Source organism: Festucalex cinctus, chromosome 11, assembly GCF_051991245.1.
Source record: "Festucalex cinctus isolate MCC-2025b chromosome 11, RoL_Fcin_1.0, whole genome shotgun sequence".
Classification (NCBI taxonomy): Eukaryota; Metazoa; Chordata; class Actinopteri; order Syngnathiformes; family Syngnathidae; genus Festucalex; species Festucalex cinctus.
In genome coordinates, this window is record NC_135421.1 from 9,597,579 (window position 1) to 9,617,467 (window position 19,889).

Here is a 19,889-nt window from a genome sequence, read left to right on the forward strand (position 1 = left end):
ATGCTTTAAGATATGTATATCTGTTTTTAGATGAGCGTGATAAAATCAGTTATTAGTCAAATTGATTCCTTTAGTTCTGCTGTCTCAAACGATGATGTACTTTTTAGGTTTGGGCTCACAGAACATGTTAAAACATCATTAAAATATATGCTCATTAGGTCATCGTGCTTGGGCACTGTAGGGCGCTGAATGATATCCAGCCAATAACGTTACTTAACTCATCTAGCAATTTTCAACAGAAGTTACCGGTAATTTGATAATTTCAATATTTTCACGTACAATTAATGATAATTTCATTATTTTTAATGTACAATTAATACCTTTTTTTAAAAAAAACAAACAAACTTAAAAACACATTTCGCCACTTGCTGTCGACTGAACATGACATCACGTGAGCTTGGGGCTTAGGTAACAACCAATCATGGCTCAGTTTGTAAACGTCACATGCCCAAACCCAGAAAAAAAGGAGAACTGTGATGTCATTTTCAGTCGACAGCATGTGACAAAATATGCCTTTAATGGTATTATTTAATTGTACATGAAGAATAATAATCAAATACTGTGGCTGTAAAGTGGTCGTTACCTATCGTGGCGGTAACCTGTTGGTGGACACCACACACCAGCAGTGAGGGGTGCGCCAAGCTGAAGTTAGGAGTCCCCATCGGGCCTTTTTGACATTGACGGACAGTCCTCGCCTTCAACGACGGCGTGAGGACTTACATACATTACCATCGCCGCTGTTGGATTGCAACTCAAATTCGTCGTAAACTGGGTACTCTTGGGTGTAACACACGTACAAGTACAAGTACGTAAATAAGTACATTATTACACTATTAGTACACTATTGCAATCATTATAAAAACTATTTCGACGTTGGTGTCGGTCATGTTGTCAAGTTGTGCTTCTGTCCGCTACTACAACCCAGCGGCTGGCCCACATCCGGGTATTCTGTCGAGATGGTCATGGCGGAGGGTACTGCAGTTCTCAGGAGGAATCGGCCTGGAACCAAGGCAAAGGTGCGTTCTCGCCCACCCGGAAGGGGCTAATTTCGCTTAAAATCAAACACCGACACGACGAGACCGGGCCCTCCCCGATTGGTGTGGTTTTACTGCCCGACTTGAATCGAAAATGTCGAAGGCTGACTTCAGTCGGAAGGGCTCGAGCTGGTGCTAGGCAGCTAGCTGACGTTAGCATTTTTTTTCCCCGTCTAGCTTCTGGATGAGTCCACATCATTCTCTCCCTACTTAACTCGATAGGTTTGACTGTGCAAACATTCTTATGTGCACAGTCAAAAAATGAATAAACAGCAGTGTCTCTCTTGTCAACATAAAACTTCTCCGAACGTCCAGCTTTGCAGGAAGCAGTCATAGCCCGCTTGACGTTTAGCTCGCCCCAAGCTAACTTTGTCGTCATGAGTCATAAGTGGACGTAAACACATTTATCAATGGACGTGTTTGTGTATTTATCGCGGCTTTTTGTAGCAACTGTATCTCGTGTCCGTATTGGTTTTATTTTTGAAACATTTGTTTTTGTCACCTAAACACGTCAACCCTCTTCCTTAGGATTTCTACAATTGGCCGGATGAGTCATTTGAGGAGATGGACAGCACGCTGGCTGTTCAACAGGTGTGTGAGCAGCTATCTATACATCCGTGTTTGTGCCATTCAGTAAGCATTCAATTCCCTTCCCCAAGACAAGTAAAACATGCCAAAAGTGTCTTTTTTTAATGGAACAAAATGACAGCAAAGCGTCCACTTCCAGAGAGAAACCATCATAACTATATTATTATGTATTGTAAGACCTTGGGAAGCATCAGTATGACATCCTAATTCATGACTTAAATTCCAACTAAAAAGAAAAAAAAAAAACAGTCATACTCATGATGCTGTTTCCTTAGCAACACTGGACAGTGTTTTTCTGCATCTCTGTGTTACAGTACATTCAGCAGAACATCCGCTCGGATTGCTCCAATATCGACAAAATCCTGGAGCCTCCCGAGGGTCAGGATGAGGGTGTGTGGAAATATGAGCATCTCAGGTATGAATATAATTGCTTTGATTACAGGAGCGTCATCGGTGTAAGAGGTATTCAACGTAGGAAGTTTCGAGGTTATGAATGATGTGTAATGAACTTGTTGGTGCAGTGATGTAAAAGAATATGTTGTCATGTGGCATAAGCACTAATTGTACTGTATGTCATTTTAATTACGTGACTGCTGCGGAGCAAGGCAGTAGCGGGCGCAACCGCTTGTGAAGCAAACCAGGCACATATTACTATCCTATAAAATGGCGTTTATTATTTTTCTTTATTTACCAGAATTTTTCAAACAAAATGTGGCCCGAACCGTTGAACGTACCGGCACAAATGAGGTATCAAAAGATGCGCGGTCGATCTGACTCGGCGGGGAATAATTTTTTTTTCCGGAATTCCAAGTTACCATGGCGATGCATTCCCCCCCCCCCAAAAAAAAAAAAAAAAAAAAAACGCCCAAAAGTCTCATAGGAATGAATGGAGAAGGGGGGGGGGTCCACAAATCAAGCACCTAGGGATTGACCTGATTTCAACAGGAAGTGACCTGGAAGTGGCCTAGAATCAACAGAAAGTTACCTGATTTCAACAGGAAGTGACCCAGAACTTCCCTGATTTAAACAGAAAGTGCCCTGATTTCAATAAGAAGTGACCAGGAAGTGGCTTAAAATCAACAGGAAATGACCTGATTTCAACCGGAAGTGACCAGGAAGTGATCTGATTTCAACAGGAAATGACTCGATTTCAACAGGAAGTGACCTGATTTCAACAGGAAGTGACCCAGAAGTGACCTGATTTCAACAGGAAGTGGCCCAGAACTGCCCTGGTTTCAACAGGAAGTGACCTGATTTCAACAGGAAGTGACCCAGAAGTGACCTGATTTCAACAGGAAGTGGCCCAGAACTGCCCTGGTTTCAACAGGAAGTGCCCTGGTTTCAACAGGAAGTGACCTGATTTCAACAGGATTTGGCCCAACTGTTCAGGGCATGCGGCGTTCCACCTTGCAAGAGTCATCACTCACATCCAAAATTTCCGCGGAAATTGTTCTAGTTGTTTCATCAGGATTCCCGCGAAACCATGAATTTAAAATACGACCTTAATTATATCAAGCTTTTGAAATTCTTAAAGTAAATATGTGAGAAGTGGGATTCCAAGGTTGTAAATATGAGGGTGCGACCAATGAATCGGCTGGCTGTTATAAACAGTTACTACCAATTTTTTACAATATTTTTTTAAATTTCATAAAAGGGAAGTCACATAACAGTTGTTCAGTGTCAGGGCCCAGGTTACAACCAATCATGGCTCACCTGTTTTCTGAAGTTGGTTGTGACATTCACAAGCTGACCTGTGATTGGTCGATACCTGGGCCCTGAGCAACTCTGATGTCATTTTCAGTCGACAAGTGGCAAAATGGCCACCCCCTGAGATGGATTTAAAAAAAAAAGAAAAAAAAAAGGTGGTTCTTAATTCATATTCCCCAAACGCAATACTAATCAACATACTGTGTTTAGTCAAGTGGAGTTGCATAGAAGCTATTGCAAATAATTTTTTCGACTTGACTTCCTCTTTAATACACATTTAACACATTATAACAGAAGTTAAAGGTAAAGACTTTCAAACATTTGTTGCCCCACCACCAATAAATTGGCCAATATTTGTGTAAGTATTTTAAATCAATCAAAGGGTCTTAAATTCAATTTCAAATGGAATATGAAAGTCTTGAAAGGTATTCAATGTAACTTGACGCAAGCTGTTGGAAACCTGTTTGTATTTGTTTGAACAAATATTTACTGTAGTTATGGTAAATCCTGCTGCATTAGTGATCCATGATGGTGTGCACTGTGCAGCATGTGGTTCCTTTGCAAGTAAAAGTCTTTGTGTGTGTTAACTGTAGGCAGTTCTGCTTGGAGCTCAACGGACTAGCAGTTAAACTGCAGGTAGGTGCCATTAATATTTATTTAGATGGGAGAAACAGCATTTACAGGTTCCACTATCATGTTTCATGACCAAAAGTGGAGCCATTTGTAGTTGCATGCGCTGTGGTGATGTCGCTGTTGGTTTTCAGAGCGAGTGCCATCCAGACACGTGCACGCAGATGACGGCCACCGAGCAGTGGATCTTTTTATGCGCTGCCCACAAGACCCCCAAAGAGGCGAGTGCCCACCCCCCTCCAAGTCCCCGTCCTCACTCACCATCTTGTTTTAACTGTTGCGTGTGTGTTTTAACACGTGTGCAGTGCCCCGCCATCGACTACACTAGGCACACGCTGGACGGAGCTGCCTGTCTTCTCAATAGCAACAAATACTTCCCCAGCAGGTGGCTTGCTTGTGCATATCCTATTTTCTTTGTTTTGTTTTGTTTTGTTTTGTTTGCAGAGCTGATCGGTGTGATTTGCATTTCCAGGGTGAGCATCAAGGAGTCGTCAGTGGCCAAGTTGGGTTCGGTGTGTCGCCGCATCTATAGGATATTCTCTCACGCCTACTTCCACCACCGCCAGATATTTGACAAATATGAGGTGCGTTTGCTTGGGAAATGACACTGCAGGCCTGTAGACATCCGTCAGATAGGAAAAAACAACTATACACTGGAGTTCAACGAGGAAATTTTATTTTCCACAATGATACAAGTGCATCTCAGTAAATGAGAACATTCATTTTGGAAGGTAAATTTCTACCTATTTCCTATAGTAAGTCATTTTACATGTTTTTTCTACGCTTGTTCTTGATGGTAAATTTGGGGATTTGGTTGGCAGGTTATTTAAAAAAAAAAAAAAAGAGAAGTCTGCAACAGTTGGTAGCGCTGCATTTCTCAATGCATGTTTTAAAGATCCACTATCTTAACAACAAAAAAGGGTTGGAAGTATTATTGTGCCTTTTTATACCACAAAAATCAACTCCCTCAAAAGTTTATTATTAAGGTAGTTTTTTTTGCTTATTCTAAAGCTGCAAAAAAATTAGTAGGTCTACTGTGTAGTAAAGGGTCGTAAAGACCTGCCGTATGTGAAAGTAGGCCATTTCTGCCATCTAGTGGTGAATGATGGTATTACAATTCAAAACTACAGTTGACCCTTGACATACTCGTGGTTTGTTGCCCCCCCCCCACATTATCAATTTTTTGGGGGTGTGTTTTTAATCAATATATTTGGGTGATTTTTATTTATTTATTTTTTTTATTTTTTAAATCCTCCTGTGATTGAACTCGTCACATGCAAACACCTGCCTTCTTTTAAAGTGCTTCCGATTCACCCAAAATAAAGTTCAGATGCTCTAGTAGGCTTCTCTTGAATGTTTTGCCTTCGACTGCGATTTTGAATTATTCCTAATGCCCTCCACTGGAGTTCCCCCGATTCAATCGTGATGGGAAATCAGGGCTGTAAAAATAATCTTCGACTGACCAAGATCAACTGAAAAATGTTTAGGTTGTTTTTTTTTTCTTAACTTTTGAAATGTCAAAGTGAAAAATAATACAAGAGTACGAAGAAATTGTCAAATGGAGCAAAATTAACTGGTAGTTTTATTTCGCATCCATGCATCACGACCAGGTTTTTGTTTTTTGTGCACCGACAGAACGAAACGTTCCTGTGTCACCGCTTCACGCGCTTCGTGATGAAGTACAACCTGATGTCCAAGGACAACCTGATTGTGCCCATCCTGGAGGAGGAGGTGCAGAACACCTCGTCGGCCGGCGAGAGCGAGGCCTGAGGGAGACGCGTGTGAACATGCGCTCACACATCCATCACACACTACTGTACAGCGTACTCAGACCTCCCGCTCGGCGCCTTGATGCTTGTTGTATCGTCACCTGCGTCAAGCGCAAAGGAAGCCTGCGGGACATTTTAGTTTTATTTTCTTGTTTGTCAAAAAGCACCACACTTCTCCTTTAGGGAACATTTTATCTTTTGAGCAACTGGATTTGCAAGAGAAAACAAAAAAAAACCCAACATATAATCACAGTGGTCTATCTGTATTGTTGACAAAGGCACACTATGACAGCCACCCCCAATGTAAATACTAGCCTGTTTGATCATGTTTCCCAACGGTGCTTCACTTATTTTTCTACGTCCGCTTCATTTTTTGCCCTTTGCTTTGTGTCGCTCGCCATTTTGTGCAGTAGAAAAAGGGGTGGAGGGTCAATCAGTAATTTAGCTTGAAGCCTTGAGGCTCTCAAAATAAAAGCTCAACTGTAGGCGTGACTTGTGCGTTAGTGAACAACAACGAACTTGTAGCTGTCCAAGTGTGTTCCCGATATTCTTGATGTTCCGAACGTGGCTGAAAAGTCAACATAATAGGCGTAAAGTCGGCCATGTTTACACACCGCCAAGCGCAACCTTCCTTTCTGTCACCCTCATTAAGTTATTTTGCTTAATCTAATCCACTTTTGTTTGTTTTTTAAATGAACTAAGGAGAAAAAAAAACTTTGTTACTGTTTGTGACATTTTCATGATGTCTATTAATAAAAGACTTATTATTCTGGAACTTGTGTGGAAATGGGAATAATCAAAAATGGAAAGTGATGTTTATTTGTTTCAATAAAACACTATCCGTACAAGGAAGCAAATGTACAACTCAAAAGCAAAATTGGAATCAATACTTTAGTATCCTTACATCAATTTTAAATGGCATTTTCATTATAATAGTAACATAAAAAGCAACATAATGGAAATTGGCTGGTTGAGATTCACAAATATGTCATAATACTGCTGTAGTCCTTTTAAACACAATTTATGATTTTAATACATATAAACTCTAAATTCAGTAGAGTACCATACATACTATTAATACTGTTAGAGATAAAAATGTCTAAAATGGCATCTTGCCAGACTGAGCCAACATGGCTGCCATCCAGAAGCATAGCACACTGTGGACATGTTAGTCGTTTTTCCACCGCTGGAACTTTTGGAGAACTTTTCAGTTTACCTTGGTAAAATTCAGTTCTCACGTTTTTCCACCAACAGCAATTACCAGGGTAATTAAATTACCCACGGAGCATCCAAGTACTATCTCAGCAGCTGCAATGGCCACGGCTGATTGGTCAAAGTTGGGGGCGTTGTTTTTACATCGGCCGGACTCAATTTAACTCATTTGAATTAATTACAGAGAACTGCAAGACGCAGTGGAAACACAAATTATAAATTCCCTGCTGAACTTTTACCACCAAGAACTCCCTTTGCCCAGAACTCAAAGTTCCTGGGCTTGTTGGTGGAAAAACGCCTAATATTGGGACACAGTCCACTTAGGGGAAAACAAAAGTGAAGAAAATGGATATCTGAGGAAACTCCACTCTACTGAAATCAAAATGGTAACAATACTGTTTCTTTTTGTCCATCCAGTGCAAATGTGTTCCATGAATGTGTCCTATCGTAAATCTCACAAGGAAAAAAATGAACACCGGAATGACTGACATTTTTGTGCATAAATCGTCTCAAACCAATAAATAAAAACCTGCGGCACAGCTACTTGCTCTCCTGATATATATATATATATATATATATATATATATATATATATATATATATATATATATATATATATATATATATAACAATTTACCTGCCTGCATGCAGTGGACCTCTGACCTAAAATTCTGCTCCATATTTTCTATGTAATATTTCTTTGGATTGCATATATCGTTTTAAAAATGTATCAGTGATAAGCGAAAAAGAAAAAATGAAGAAAAAAACAACAACTTGGTGGCAGAATTAGTACTTATCAGGTTCACTACACATTTATACAAAATGTATTTGAAACTGTAGCAAAATTGACTCTCTGCTAGACAACACCTGGAAAATGCAGACTGGCCAATCACAGTACAGCACAGATCAGACAGATGGTAAACGGTAATTATGGCAAAAAAAAAATTTTCTGTTTCCAACCCCAAGTGACCCATATAAAATGAGTCTCTGGGGTATTAAAGTCCACCAAAAGATGTTTTAGCATTAAATATCCAGCTTTAAGTCCGTGTAACTAGTAGGCTGTTTGTCCTACTTGTAGCTAGTCATTAGTAACATGTCGTTGACCTACTATAAAATTTGTCTTACTAGTGAGAATAAAGAATGTACTCTTGAATAAATGCTTTAACAGCTTTCCATATGTCTTCAATATGGCTTGGGTTCAAGACAAAAAAAAAGTGCAGAGTTAGTTTTCGGCGCGTGGCCACGGAAGAAGTGGATTTCCTCCCATCGGGGAATCTCCTGACGTCAGTCCGCTCACATGCAGGTCACCTCCGCCTTGCCCTCCTCCTGGTCGAAGCCGCCCTCCTCCAGGTGCGACAGGGAGCTGGGGAATCCTGCCCCGAACACCGGGAAGCCGCCGATGCCGCCGGCCGCTGGGGAGGGGTCCTGCCGAAGCGCGGCGCCGCTGACGGAGCGACTCACCGATCGGCCGGACGCATCGCTGTGCACCGACAGAACCTGCGCATGTCGCCACATAGTTTCAATTTCGATTATCAGGTGACCTCAAGACATTCAGTCATTTTCAATAGCGTTTACATTGTACCCATTAGGGTCTCTTTAGCGCAATAGTGCTCATTTTACCCATTTATATGTATTATTATGGTTATTCCAAATATTTTATTACTTTGCTTAGTTAAATAAGAGGTTAGAAGTACAGTAGTCAAAACAGCTCTCATAATGACATACACTTAGTGATCCAATTCGACCACCAGGGGGCAGTGTGGACAGATGTACATTTCTCACCTGGTTCCTGTGTTGTGCTGCCGCCTGACTCCTGACAGGCCGCTGAAGAAAAACGACTTGCTTGGTGGCCAGATTTCCATCGCTGACATGCACAAACAGAGGAAAAGAAGTACTGCGTATTGTATTTATATCTCACCAGCAAGGTTATTTTAATTCATGAAAACAAATGATAAAACTAAAATTCAAAAAACAATTTTGTTAACAAAACAAAATAAAAACAAAAAAATTTTTTTTAAAAACAAAAACTAACTGGAAATATATTTTATGTTTACAAAGCTAACTAAAAGTAATTTGTTTTAGTCTTTGGCAATAAATTTAAAACATGAGCCTTTGAGGATGATTTTAAATGTGATTTTAAGTATATTTATTTCACTGGAATAAGGATGTTTGAAAGGGTGTCACACTGAAGTGACATTATCTAACAGCAGCTATTAGAAGGTGTTTATTAAATATTGCGCACAAGTAATACACATTTAAAATAAAAAACTAAAACTAAACTAACATTAATCACTTTTTGAAAAATCCTACAACAGAACCACCCTGAAAACCAATTGAAGCAAAATAAATGTAAAAAACAAAACTCAAACTGAAATCAAAACTAACTAAAATTAAAATTCCAAAACTAACATGTTTTGCCTTTACCAAGATAATAATGCTCAGTATTGACATTCATTGAACCTTGGGTCATTGTGGAGGATACTCTGGATTACAAACCTTATAAAATAAACTTTTTTTTTTTTTTTTTAAACCATAACTGTTTTTATTCTTTTCATTTTCCCCCAAAAATACAAAAAATACAAATACAAGCCAGAATACCACCCAATGTTTACACAATAAACACAAAAAAACAAAACAAAAACAAAGTACACATAACAATAACTAGTGCCCATCTGTCAAGTGCTTTTCTGCCATCTTGTGGTACGAGTACAACATCCCTCCCACATGTATCATTATGGATTGAACACTGTATTCATGTGCACATTGTTACCTGTCATGTCGTATGATGGGAGTGGGCAGCACGCACGTCAGCAGCCACCCAAATTCCGCCAGAGTGTGAAGTAGCGGTCCGTAGTCTGTTTTCACACTGGATCCCTGTATAGACACAAAACGCAAGGAGTGCATACACTCACATAAAAAAAAGGATTATAAGCTTGATTGTATGTGTTCTCATCATGAGAAACTAATTTGCCAACCTCAATGACGGTCCACTGCTCCACCACAATAGTGTCGTTGGCGGGAGGGGCAGTGCTTTTCTCTTCGTAAACAAAAAGACCCTCCAGTGAGCGTGGCACGGGCTCGCCTGAAACCCAAACAATCATTTTCTCGTCATTTTGAATCCACAACAATTCTAGACTATTGTTGTTTTGTTTTTTAAATAATCCTTGTGTGAGAGGGATAGGAAGTGAGGTTGTTACGGCGACAGAGACGGTACTAAAAATAGACACGGCGGACAACAGGAGGCCGGGCCGGAGTCACAACAGGAAGTGGCGAATTTTATGCGTGAATCCCTCTTTTATGACTCTTGAACAAACAGCACAGTGGCTTCATGTGGCGATTGGAGGAGGGGGGCCCCACCTTTCGGGGTGTCCCAGTAGACGAAGGAGTCCACCAGTGACCAGCCTCTGCGGTAGTAGGCCGCCGTCAGCTCCAACCAGTCGGCCTCCAGGGCGCTCACCACCTGGCCCTTCCTGGAGACGCGCATGGACAGCGCCCCCTGGTGGTACTGGCACGACAATGAATCCAGAGGGGCGCAGCCCGAAGCCCAGGAGTGGAAGAAGACCAGAAGTCGCATGTCTAAGAAGAATTGACGACGATTAGTGCGAATCCTGGAGAACAATAATGAGAAGGAGCCCCCAGAGATGTCTCACCAGGACTGTACGTGTTCTCCTCCAGCTCCCGGTCTCCTGGGGGGGTGCGAGGGGGAGAGTGTGGGGGGGAGCGGCAGGCCCTCTTCGGACTGTGCAGTCGGCTGCCGTTGCTCAGGACGCTCACCTGCTGAAGGACCGAGCCGACGAAACGGACCCCCCCGCGGGCGCTGCTGTTCACCTTTAGGAGAAACAGCCAAACTGTATTGAGCCAGGTTAAAAACATTAAAAACCATCATCATCATCATCATCGTTGATCAAGGAAATTGAATGAATGAAAGTTGTTCTCGTCACCCTGTCAATGAGCGCTCGAACAATGTCGCCCGTCAGTGAGTCGCCGGGTAGTGGCCACTCCTCCACCCTCAGGACGGGTACGCTGTGACACATGGATGCCGTCTGTTGACTTAAAAAAAACACAAAAAAAACACAACTTAAGCAAGTTTCAATATACTTCTAAGTTATTTATCCATGAAGTCGTCCAGGTTCTGATGATCCACTAAATTACAATAGCCTATTTTCTACTGGACTAAAAGTCTTACATATAGATACAAAGGTGGCATTTTATTGATAGGTCATTCAGTACAATAACAATTTAAGTCCACTATATAAAATAAAATAAAATATTAAAGCATCTGTGAATTTAAAAATTTACACAATGAACACAAGTTGTACTCATCAACTAAACTAAACTTAATGGAACAATCTTGAATGAAATGAAAAGGCAGGATGAGGATTTCTAAACTTGACTTGTTACAACCGGCAAGCTACAGCAACACTTCCTGACTCCCTATCAGCTGACTAACACTAACCAATCAGAAGCTAGCAGACTAAGTAAATGCAAGTGAATGACTGAGAACAGCAGATTCAACACATCAATTGCGGATGCTTAAAGAGATTACACCACGATATTTTAACCCTTCCAAAAGTTAACTTTAGGCATATGATGATTAAATCTTACCTTTGACACCATGGCGATGTAATTTTTTTAAAATAAAATATTAGGTTTTGCTGGTTAGATATGTAATGCGGAAGTAAAACCCCCGCTTTAGTAAAACCCCGCCTCTCCCCGTGTGATTGACGCGCCGACTGCAGTCTGCTGTTGTAGCTCTGCCTTTGAGCAGTCCTCTGAGTACGCCACGCAACTTGACGCAAGCCAATTATTCAATAAAGATTTGAAACATAAAGGCTCCTTGCCGCAAGAAATCGTGGAGGAGAGAAAAGACCAGAGAGGAAAGGAGGAGGATAAAAAAACATGGCTGGTTTCGAACCAATGACTTGCTGCTTACAGAGCAAGCACATTAACCAATATACTATTTGTTCAGTTAGGCTCAAAACTGCTTAAGTTTTACTTGTAGTTTACACCAGTGTCAGCCAGAACCTTTGTGGGATTTTAAGATTTGTCATTGCACATGTGAAGGATAATTGATTGCTTTGAATTCATTTGGATAGAATGTTTACTGATAAAGGCTACTTTTGTCACTATCCCATGGAGGTCTCAGAGAAAGTGGGCGTGTGTTTAGTCCGCAGAGGCGATGCGGGGGTGGGTCCGCACTTTATGATGTCATAAAGTGAGCACTCACTTGTTTTCTCAGGTTGGGAGGGGCTGGTGCTTAGAGAGCAGAATGACCTAGAATTTCTCAGAGAGGGGCGAATAGAGGAAACACCACTTCCGTCATGTTTTTGGTGAGGAATTAGCATTTTAACATGGCTAAAAGCTCAGGAAAAAAAGACTTTTCATGTTGTTGTCCCTTTAATATAATATGGTTAACCTCTGCTAAAGCAATTACTATCTCCTTAATTGAAAACGTGACAAAAAAGTACTGGCACAAATATACAAGTACGGCAAGTCTATTTCTCGCTTGTTTCCGAGTTTTTTTTTCCTCGCAAATTTTCGAGTTTATTTCTCAGATTTTCGTGAGTTTTTTCTCTCGCAAATTTGCCACTCCATAATGTCACAAATCTGTGTTTATTTCTCGTAAACGTGTCATTTTTTTTCTTGCAAATTTGCCACTTTGTAATGTCGCAGATATACAAGTTTTAGTAAATGTGTTAGTTTTTCTTGGAATATTAACCCCTAATAAAAAATATAGATTTATATGTGCCAATTTTTAAAAATTAAAGATCTACACCGATTTAAAGCTGAATGAATATTCCCGTTGTTAATATATGCAGACCTGTGAAACCTCCTCTCACTATTGGCTGGTGGATGTTGTCAAGTGTCTTTCAGGCCAATAGAAATCACTGTTTCAGTCTGGGAAACCGGGACAAACATGAGACAAGCTCTTCTGGCTCGCCGGCGTGACCTTCTGGCGTAGCTTTGCATGAAATATGCAGCTGGCCCTATCAATCATTCATGGATTTACTCGACAGTTTGCTGCTGAGTGAGGCAGCACGCACGTGATTTTCATTTTAGAGTTGTTTTTTTTGTTGTTGTTGTTGTTGTTTTTTAAAGTAGAGTTTATAGCGTCGGCTTACCTCAGTCGAGGCCGGGCCAGGACGGCGCGATACAGTAGGCTGAAGGGCAGCGAGCGCGTGCGGCCCACGGATAGGATGATGGGGTGCAGGGCAGCCAGGACGTAACCCTGCGTGTAGTACGGCTGCAGGGCCTGAGGCAGCTCGACCAGCGACGACACATACTGCACGGTGGGACGGCTACCTGCACCAAGGAGGACAGGACCAGTTGGTTAACTCGTGTTATTAGAAACGATAAGAAACGTCAAAACATGAAGTCATTCGAGATTACGTTGAGAATACTGAGAGTATCTGCAGGTTTAAAGCCTGGTACAGTGCAGCCTCTGCTATATTGAGGTTATGATGAGTGCTCTTGCTATATTGTGGAATTTTGGGTGAAAGTTAGTGTAGGAATAATTGTAAATATAAGTTATCATGCATTTGCTTGCACTGAAGAATGCTTTTCTCTGCTCCACACTCACATTCACATAGCCTAGCTAGCTATATGTTATCTTAACAGAAGATGACTCAAGAAGCTCAAGAACCAGAACATCTAACACAGCAGAATGGTTAGAGCCAGTCTGCATTTGCATTATTATGGGTGGAACACCTATGTAACTAGGGGCGTGGAAACCAAATAAAAAGAGGGTGAGGAGGGGATTTTTTTTTCAGAGTGCAGTAGGGAATTGTATCAGTTAGTTCCTGGCCTCTCTCCTCGCGAGCCTTGAACTGAGTGTCTTCTCTCCTTTTTGTTGTGTTTAATAAATGTCAAACAGGTAAACCTTACAGTTAGCTGAAATGCAGTATTTATCGAGACATCTCCAAATTGATGTCAGTGGCAGCGACGACTCGACGAGGCACATAAAAAGTGGTCCTGGCCCCTTTGAGAGAATGCCCCTAAACTATTGAGGAGCCCACTACACAGCTGCGAGACCTCCAGAAACCCGCAGAAGTACACGGCTCTAGTTTACTGACATTCCTGCGGGACCAAACATCCATTCCAATCTCGATTACGGTGGCTACAAAACAACATTCCTTAGCTGCTACTTTTACGACTCGACTTCCATTTAAGTTAAACGTGGATCACTAAAGTCTTAAAGAGTCACTCTGGAAAAACAGGCAACAACGCTGTATTTAACACGTCCCTGGAGGATGAAATACATACACACACACACACACACACACACACACACACACACACACACATACTGTGTTTTCATTGGCAACAGCCCCTCCCATCCCACTGCCACTCGCCCTGTCACCAACACACTGAGGCCTCTGTTCACAGCAACAAAAAGTGAAAAGACAAAATAAAGGCTGGGCAGAATGGCAAAGAGGGTGAAAAGCTAAAAAGATAGGAGGTGGGGAAGTGGAGGGTGAAGAAGGGGGGGTTACTTAAGGGGTCTGACAAGAAGTGTCTTGTGAGGGGACTGGGGGGAAGGGGGTTATTTTGCAGAAAACAGTAGTTACAAGATGGAGTTTATGAGTCCATCAGGGAAGGCGTGAAGAGGAGAAATCTACCTGACAACAAGCAGCTCGGGAAACCAAAGTGACATATAGTGGACACTGGACAGAGGTAACGACGTTGAGCTCCACGCTAACACGCATATGTTTTATCCTCGATTCGACTCGAGTCCATTTTTTATGAGTTTGTTTCAACCTGCTAGGCCAAAACTTATGAAACACTCAACTTTGATTTGGCACTCATGAAACTCAACTTGAACTTGATTAAATTTCGAGTAATTGCCCGGCCATGGTCATTGAAAAAATACTTACGCATAGGGTTATGTGGCTTACACCTCTTTTAAAAACACAACGCTAATATTTCTCAACATTTCCAAGTTGTATACACTCTACTAGTAAAAGAATTATTATGGCTGTTTCAATCACTTGTTTTGTTTTGGGGGGTTTTCAGCTAGCTTCAGCCCCGCCCTTTGTCATTAGCCTGCTAGCACTAGCTTTAAAAAACAAGTTGATGAAATATTAACAATGTTGGCAAATTAGAAGTGGATCAGGAAACTTGCAAACAATTATTTCCATTTCTAATATGTCAAGATATATACAAGACAAACAGCTTTTCAGGATGACACATTAAATGTTCACCATGATGCTAGGAGATTGATCAATATAAAATAATTTGCTACATTATTTAAGTCTTATCAGAAGAATATCTCAATCCTTCGAGTTGTGAAGTGAATGTGACATAAAATAAACCCCTAAAGGCCTCAAAATAATGGGGGAGAAAAAACAAAACAGACTCAATGGACGCTAATGCTAATATGATCATTGAAGGCACTAAGCCCCACTAATGTTCCCATTTATATGATGACATGACATTATCTCCATATCAGACATTCAGCCAAGATGGAGAGCGGCTCCAAGAATGTCGATTAATGATGGCGGACATCTACACGCGCCCGCCGGCCTTCGAATCACCTCCAGATTATTAATCAAAATCCTGACTTTAATCGGATATAATCCGGCGAGGCCCGTTAGATGAGCAGATTAGACAGAGATTATAGAAAACCCGCACTCATCCCTAGAAACGATGACTGACACATAAATGTCCTTTTTCATAAATAGGACAGGGAACAATCTGCAGTATGCTCTCTATGGTGTATAGACGATGTTCATTTTAACATGTTATTAACATGCAAGTTGGTGGTCTTAAAAAAAAGGTGGATTTATTCTTCCCAATTTATATCACATCGCAGGTGAAATACGAATAAAGGTCGACAGAGTTGATTCCAACCTCTCGTAGTCATGTGCTAGGTCTTTGGAGAACTTTCTGTTTACTTTCCAAGACCGATATATATTTTTCCCTCTGTAAATCCATGTTTAGTCACCCCAATGGTCAAACTTGGATGTGTGCACTTCTCCCCCATTTATAGATGTTAGAATTGTGAAGCTGGCTAGATTAGGCCATGTGATTCTAACAGTTCATTTTGCAGATTACCGAATATGTCAGTCAGTCACATAGTCATTTGTTTCATTTTATGAACTGACACAATTTTTTCTTTAACATTGCAAAAGTAAATATATAAATAAATAAATAAATAAATAAATAAATAAATAAATAAATAAATAAATACAATTACTTAAATATTAAACCCAATTAAATCAATATTAATGAAATTGTGTGCTTCAAAAAGATGAAACATAAAATATGTATAAAAATTTATAAATTGAAGATCTAATATACATTTTTCATCAAAATGTATGCAACACGGAGTGTCACTTGCTGGACAGATAAACAAATAAAAGTAAACTCATGAGTCTTCTTCGCCTGAAGCCTTCCGTACATTCCCCCTAGCGGCCCGCCAAGTAATTGCTGAATAAGTAATGAACAACGTAGCCGTCCGTTATAGCGGCTGTATATTAATTTCAAAAGTCGGTAATTGCCATCGGCATATCGATAATCTAGCGAGAGACAAGGTATCACGATTTATGTATTATGTCTGTCTGTATAATACTTATTTGTCCTTAAAGTCAAATTAGATTTATTATGACCCAACAATTACAACAAAGAACACCAACTAATTAATTTTTAAAAAAAATCCACATTTAATGTCTTTCTAGTGATGAGCACTTGACCCACATGTGGACTCCATTTCCTCACTACTACCAAGCCTTTTTAGGACACACGTGATCCCAACTGTCAAACGCTTAACTCTCAACTTGAATGCGGAAAAGCAGCAATTAGCTCATCCTCACGTTCAGCCCATCCTCCCATAGCACCCAGTCAACTTGGCCCCATTATACACCCACCAACAGGAAACAGGGGCACATCAAACCAAATGCACCTCACAGCGAAAGTGTTTCCTTGTGTTCTTGTATTGGGACAAAACAAAACAAAACAAAAAAAACACTCCAGGAAAATGTGCATTTGTGAGGCATCTGTTAGCCAGGTGCACCTCAGCCATGATCACATCCAAAGTGGACATACTGGCATAATTTTTGGTTCTGTAGCAACCAAGCTTCCCTCAAAATAGACAAACCATTGCCAACATCCCTTTACTGTGAAGTTACTTCAGTCCGCCGAGCTTTCTATAGCATCAAAACAGCCTTTTCATTGTGGTTCCAAACTGGAATGGACTACTGCAGATACCGTGGCTTTAATCTAGCAGGCACATTTGGAGGCACAGATGGTGCGTTTGATGTAAGTTCTATTGGTTTTATATCGTTGTGACACGACGAGATAGCATAGAATTTGGACCTGGTCCACAGCATTCGTCCAAGTTTTTGCGAACTGCTCGTCAATGAAGTTGGAATACCCAAACGATGCTCTTTAACTTTTCAGAATAACTGTAAATACCTTACACATGTCGTGAAATTCATTGTTAATCCTAACCAACTACTACCATGCTGCACTAAGTGTTACTATGGTCAATGGAAATAGATTAAAACTACAACAAGAATAATGTTGGAGTATTAGACACAAAGCACTACTTTGATGGACTGGATGGACAGTCTACTCAACTTCTGCTTTCCTAAAATTCTAATAGTTGTTCAGGACAACAAACAGTCACCAGTTTTGAAGCTCTTGTCTGCTCATATTGTGTCTGCCTGCTTGTTGACATGATGGTCTCCCATTCTCTACTTAAACGCTGTTTCCTTCCAAATGGGTCACCAGAAAACCACATGAAGGGATTAGCCTCTGGGGAAAAAAAGCAACTAGATGAGCTTCCCGGATTATCACACATAACCAATATTAGATTCCATAATCAATGTAGGTGTCTTTTTACATTGTAATGCATAACCACCACAAGTGTGTGCGTGATTGCATATGCGAGTGTGTGTGCATGTGCGTGCAATACAAGTACTAGCCTCGGCAGGAAAAACCTTCCCTGACCTATTTCTACATCAGCTGAAAGAAGGAGCCTGTTGCTGGGAAGAAAACTGACAAGATGACATCTGAGCATACTTTTAAACAAGCTCTTGTCACCTTCTCGGTCTGCCATGGGCTAGGCGATTATTGGAAACCCCCCCAATAACTATTACTTTTATAAACAATGAAATCACGTTTAATAAGAACGATTACTTTGATTTCAAAACCTAGTATCTACTCAATTACCAAAACTCAACCACTCAAAACTACCACCATAGCTTCATGCCCATTCATCCCAGCACGTTGAACACTTTCTTCTTACACACTCTATTCTTTTTGTCAAGAACAATATGACCTTGTAAATATGTGAAATTCAAGCCTCTTGCATTTCATTCAGCTACAGCCACACCTTTGCTGCACTTCATCTTTAGATACATTCTTACTGTAATTAAGCATCTCCTTTATCTCGTGATATTTTATCGTATTTTTTCATTCAATTTTGATTTTCACAAGTCTTGAGATTTACGAGGGTAACTTGGGACCTCGGGTGTCCTATTTCGTGCCCCGTCATGTAAAAATGTGTGTTGGTGTGACAATAATAAGTTCCTTGAATCTTTGAGAACTCAACTTTAAATACAACTTTGAAGAACAACCAGGAAATACATTAGTGACAAAATATAGTAAGAATATACTAGAACGATAGCAAAAAAAACAAAACAAAAAACCCCCACAATGAATAAAAATAATTACACACTCTTCTTATTGTGCACACAGTGGCCCGAGAGGCAGTGGAGTGGCGTTCATGCAGAGTACTGTACTTACAATGAGATATGAAGGAGGTTTAATTGAGTATATTAAATAATATTAGGGCCCGAATGATGTGCATTTTTTTAGGCTGATGCCGATACCAATTTTTGGCAGGAAAAAAAAAGATTACCGATTAATCTGCCGATTATTTAGAAAAATATATATACACCGGTATATAATTTATGCAATTATTTTTCCCGTCATTCCTTTTCAATGGGTGTCACGTGCAAACTTCCGCTATTAAGATTTACTCTGCTTTGTCAAATCAAGTCTATAGTAAGGTACTACCAATACGAGAAATCGTATCTGTGCCGATTCCAGTGTCAATTTTAAGGTATCGGTACTCGCGGCATCGGCCACCACCCTGCGGCCGTTTTACGACCAAGAATTATAATTTAGAAATGATAGGAATACAAAAGTTGCCATTAATTTCTGTCTGCAGTGGAGAAACACCCCAGATCCCCATTTGCGTTATCATGCTAGTTTACATTACTTCACGGACCTTCTGAAGTGCATCAAAAGACACCGTTATGGAGAGAACCTTAACCATTATTTTAAAACAAATATAAAAGTGAATTTAACTTTTTAAATAAAAAATAAAAAAATTAATTAATTAATAAAATCACTACATGTTCAGCGTCTACCTTCCAAGCTGAAGTCGAGGAGGACATAATCGTAGACTGTCTGCGTCTTGGTCTCAACTTGAGGTCTCTTCAGCGTCGAGTAGATCTTCCCGGGGCTGCTGTCCTCGGGGTCCTCCAGCTTCCTCAAACCGCAGCCCATGGCCTCAGAGGCGGGTGGAGAGCAGCGGAGGAGCCGCTCAAAGTCTTCCCAAAGTCCGGCTGACCACTGCCTCTCTTTGGATGACTTTTGCAAATTGCACCCACACTAACTAACTAACTAACGGGCCGCAGTCATCCTCCGAGCTGTACGCGGTGGTGGTCTTCCGCGGGGGTTTCGTTGCAGCCGAAGCCGAACAAAGAGAGTCGAAGCCGGAGTTGAGGAGCAAACTGAATCCGGTACCTTGTCCCGCTGTCGAGTGGGTTGTGAAGCGTGGCGTGGGGAGACGGAGTGGAGTGGACTCTTCTCCCGAGAAAAACTTTCCCACGCAGTCAAGAGCGCGAAAATGAATCAATTTCCTCTTCGACTTTTCAAAATAATATCGTCTTCCTTCTTCTAATTTAATCGTCTAATTGTTAATAATAATAATAATAAT

General features: G+C 40.8%; 2 protein-coding genes across 2 annotated transcripts; one reads left to right on the forward strand and one right to left on the reverse strand.

Annotated features, from left to right (window-relative positions):
- Window positions 1–493: 493 nt before the first annotated feature.
- Window positions 494–6,503, forward strand: mob4 (MOB family member 4, phocein). The gene is made up of 9 exons (XM_077536013.1): window positions 494–805; window positions 926–1,016; window positions 1,563–1,625; window positions 1,937–2,037; window positions 3,923–3,965; window positions 4,094–4,180; window positions 4,265–4,344; window positions 4,432–4,543; window positions 5,595–6,503. The coding sequence occupies exons 2-9, from the start codon at window positions 957–959 to the stop codon at window positions 5,727–5,729; spliced, it is 681 nt and encodes a 226-aa protein (XP_077392139.1). The 5' UTR covers window positions 494–805; window positions 926–956; the 3' UTR covers window positions 5,730–6,503.
- A 1,070-nt stretch (window positions 6,504–7,573) lies between these two features.
- rftn2 (raftlin family member 2) lies at window positions 7,574–19,788 on the reverse strand. The gene is made up of 9 exons (XM_077537696.1): window positions 19,318–19,788; window positions 13,063–13,243; window positions 10,882–10,990; window positions 10,591–10,768; window positions 10,298–10,516; window positions 9,916–10,022; window positions 9,711–9,814; window positions 8,723–8,804; window positions 7,574–8,437 (listed from the first exon to the last, which is right to left on the reverse strand). Exons 1-9 carry the CDS (start codon window positions 19,454–19,456, stop codon window positions 8,234–8,236), a joined length of 1,323 nt encoding a protein of 440 aa, XP_077393822.1. The 5' UTR covers window positions 19,457–19,788; the 3' UTR covers window positions 7,574–8,233.
- Window positions 19,789–19,889: the final 101 nt, after the last annotated feature.

What these genes read in the sequence shown, in the direction of transcription:
- mob4 (XM_077536013.1), top strand. Translation starts at nt 957, where the DNA reads ATGGTCATGGCGGAGGGTACTGCAGTTCTCAGGAGGAATCGGCCTGGA. An exon ending in GGCCTGGAACCAAGGCAAAG is followed by an intron (nt 1,017 to 1,562) that starts GTGCGTTCTCGC and finishes CCTCTTCCTTAG; the next exon opens with GATTTCTACAATTGGCCGGA. An exon ending in AGATATTTGACAAATATGAG is followed by an intron (nt 4,544 to 5,594) that starts GTGCGTTTGCTT and finishes GTGCACCGACAG; the next exon opens with AACGAAACGTTCCTGTGTCA.
- rftn2 (XM_077537696.1), bottom strand. Translation starts at nt 19,456, where the DNA reads ATGGGCTGCGGTTTGAGGAAGCTGGAGGACCCCGAGGACAGCAGCCCC. An exon ending in GGAGAACACGTACAGTCCTG is followed by an intron (nt 10,517 to 10,590) that starts GTGAGACATCTC and finishes AATTCTTCTTAG; the next exon opens with ACATGCGACTTCTGGTCTTC. An exon ending in CAGCACAACACAGGAACCAG is followed by an intron (nt 8,438 to 8,722) that starts GTGAGAAATGTA and finishes CGACATGCGCAG; the next exon opens with GTTCTGTCGGTGCACAGCGA.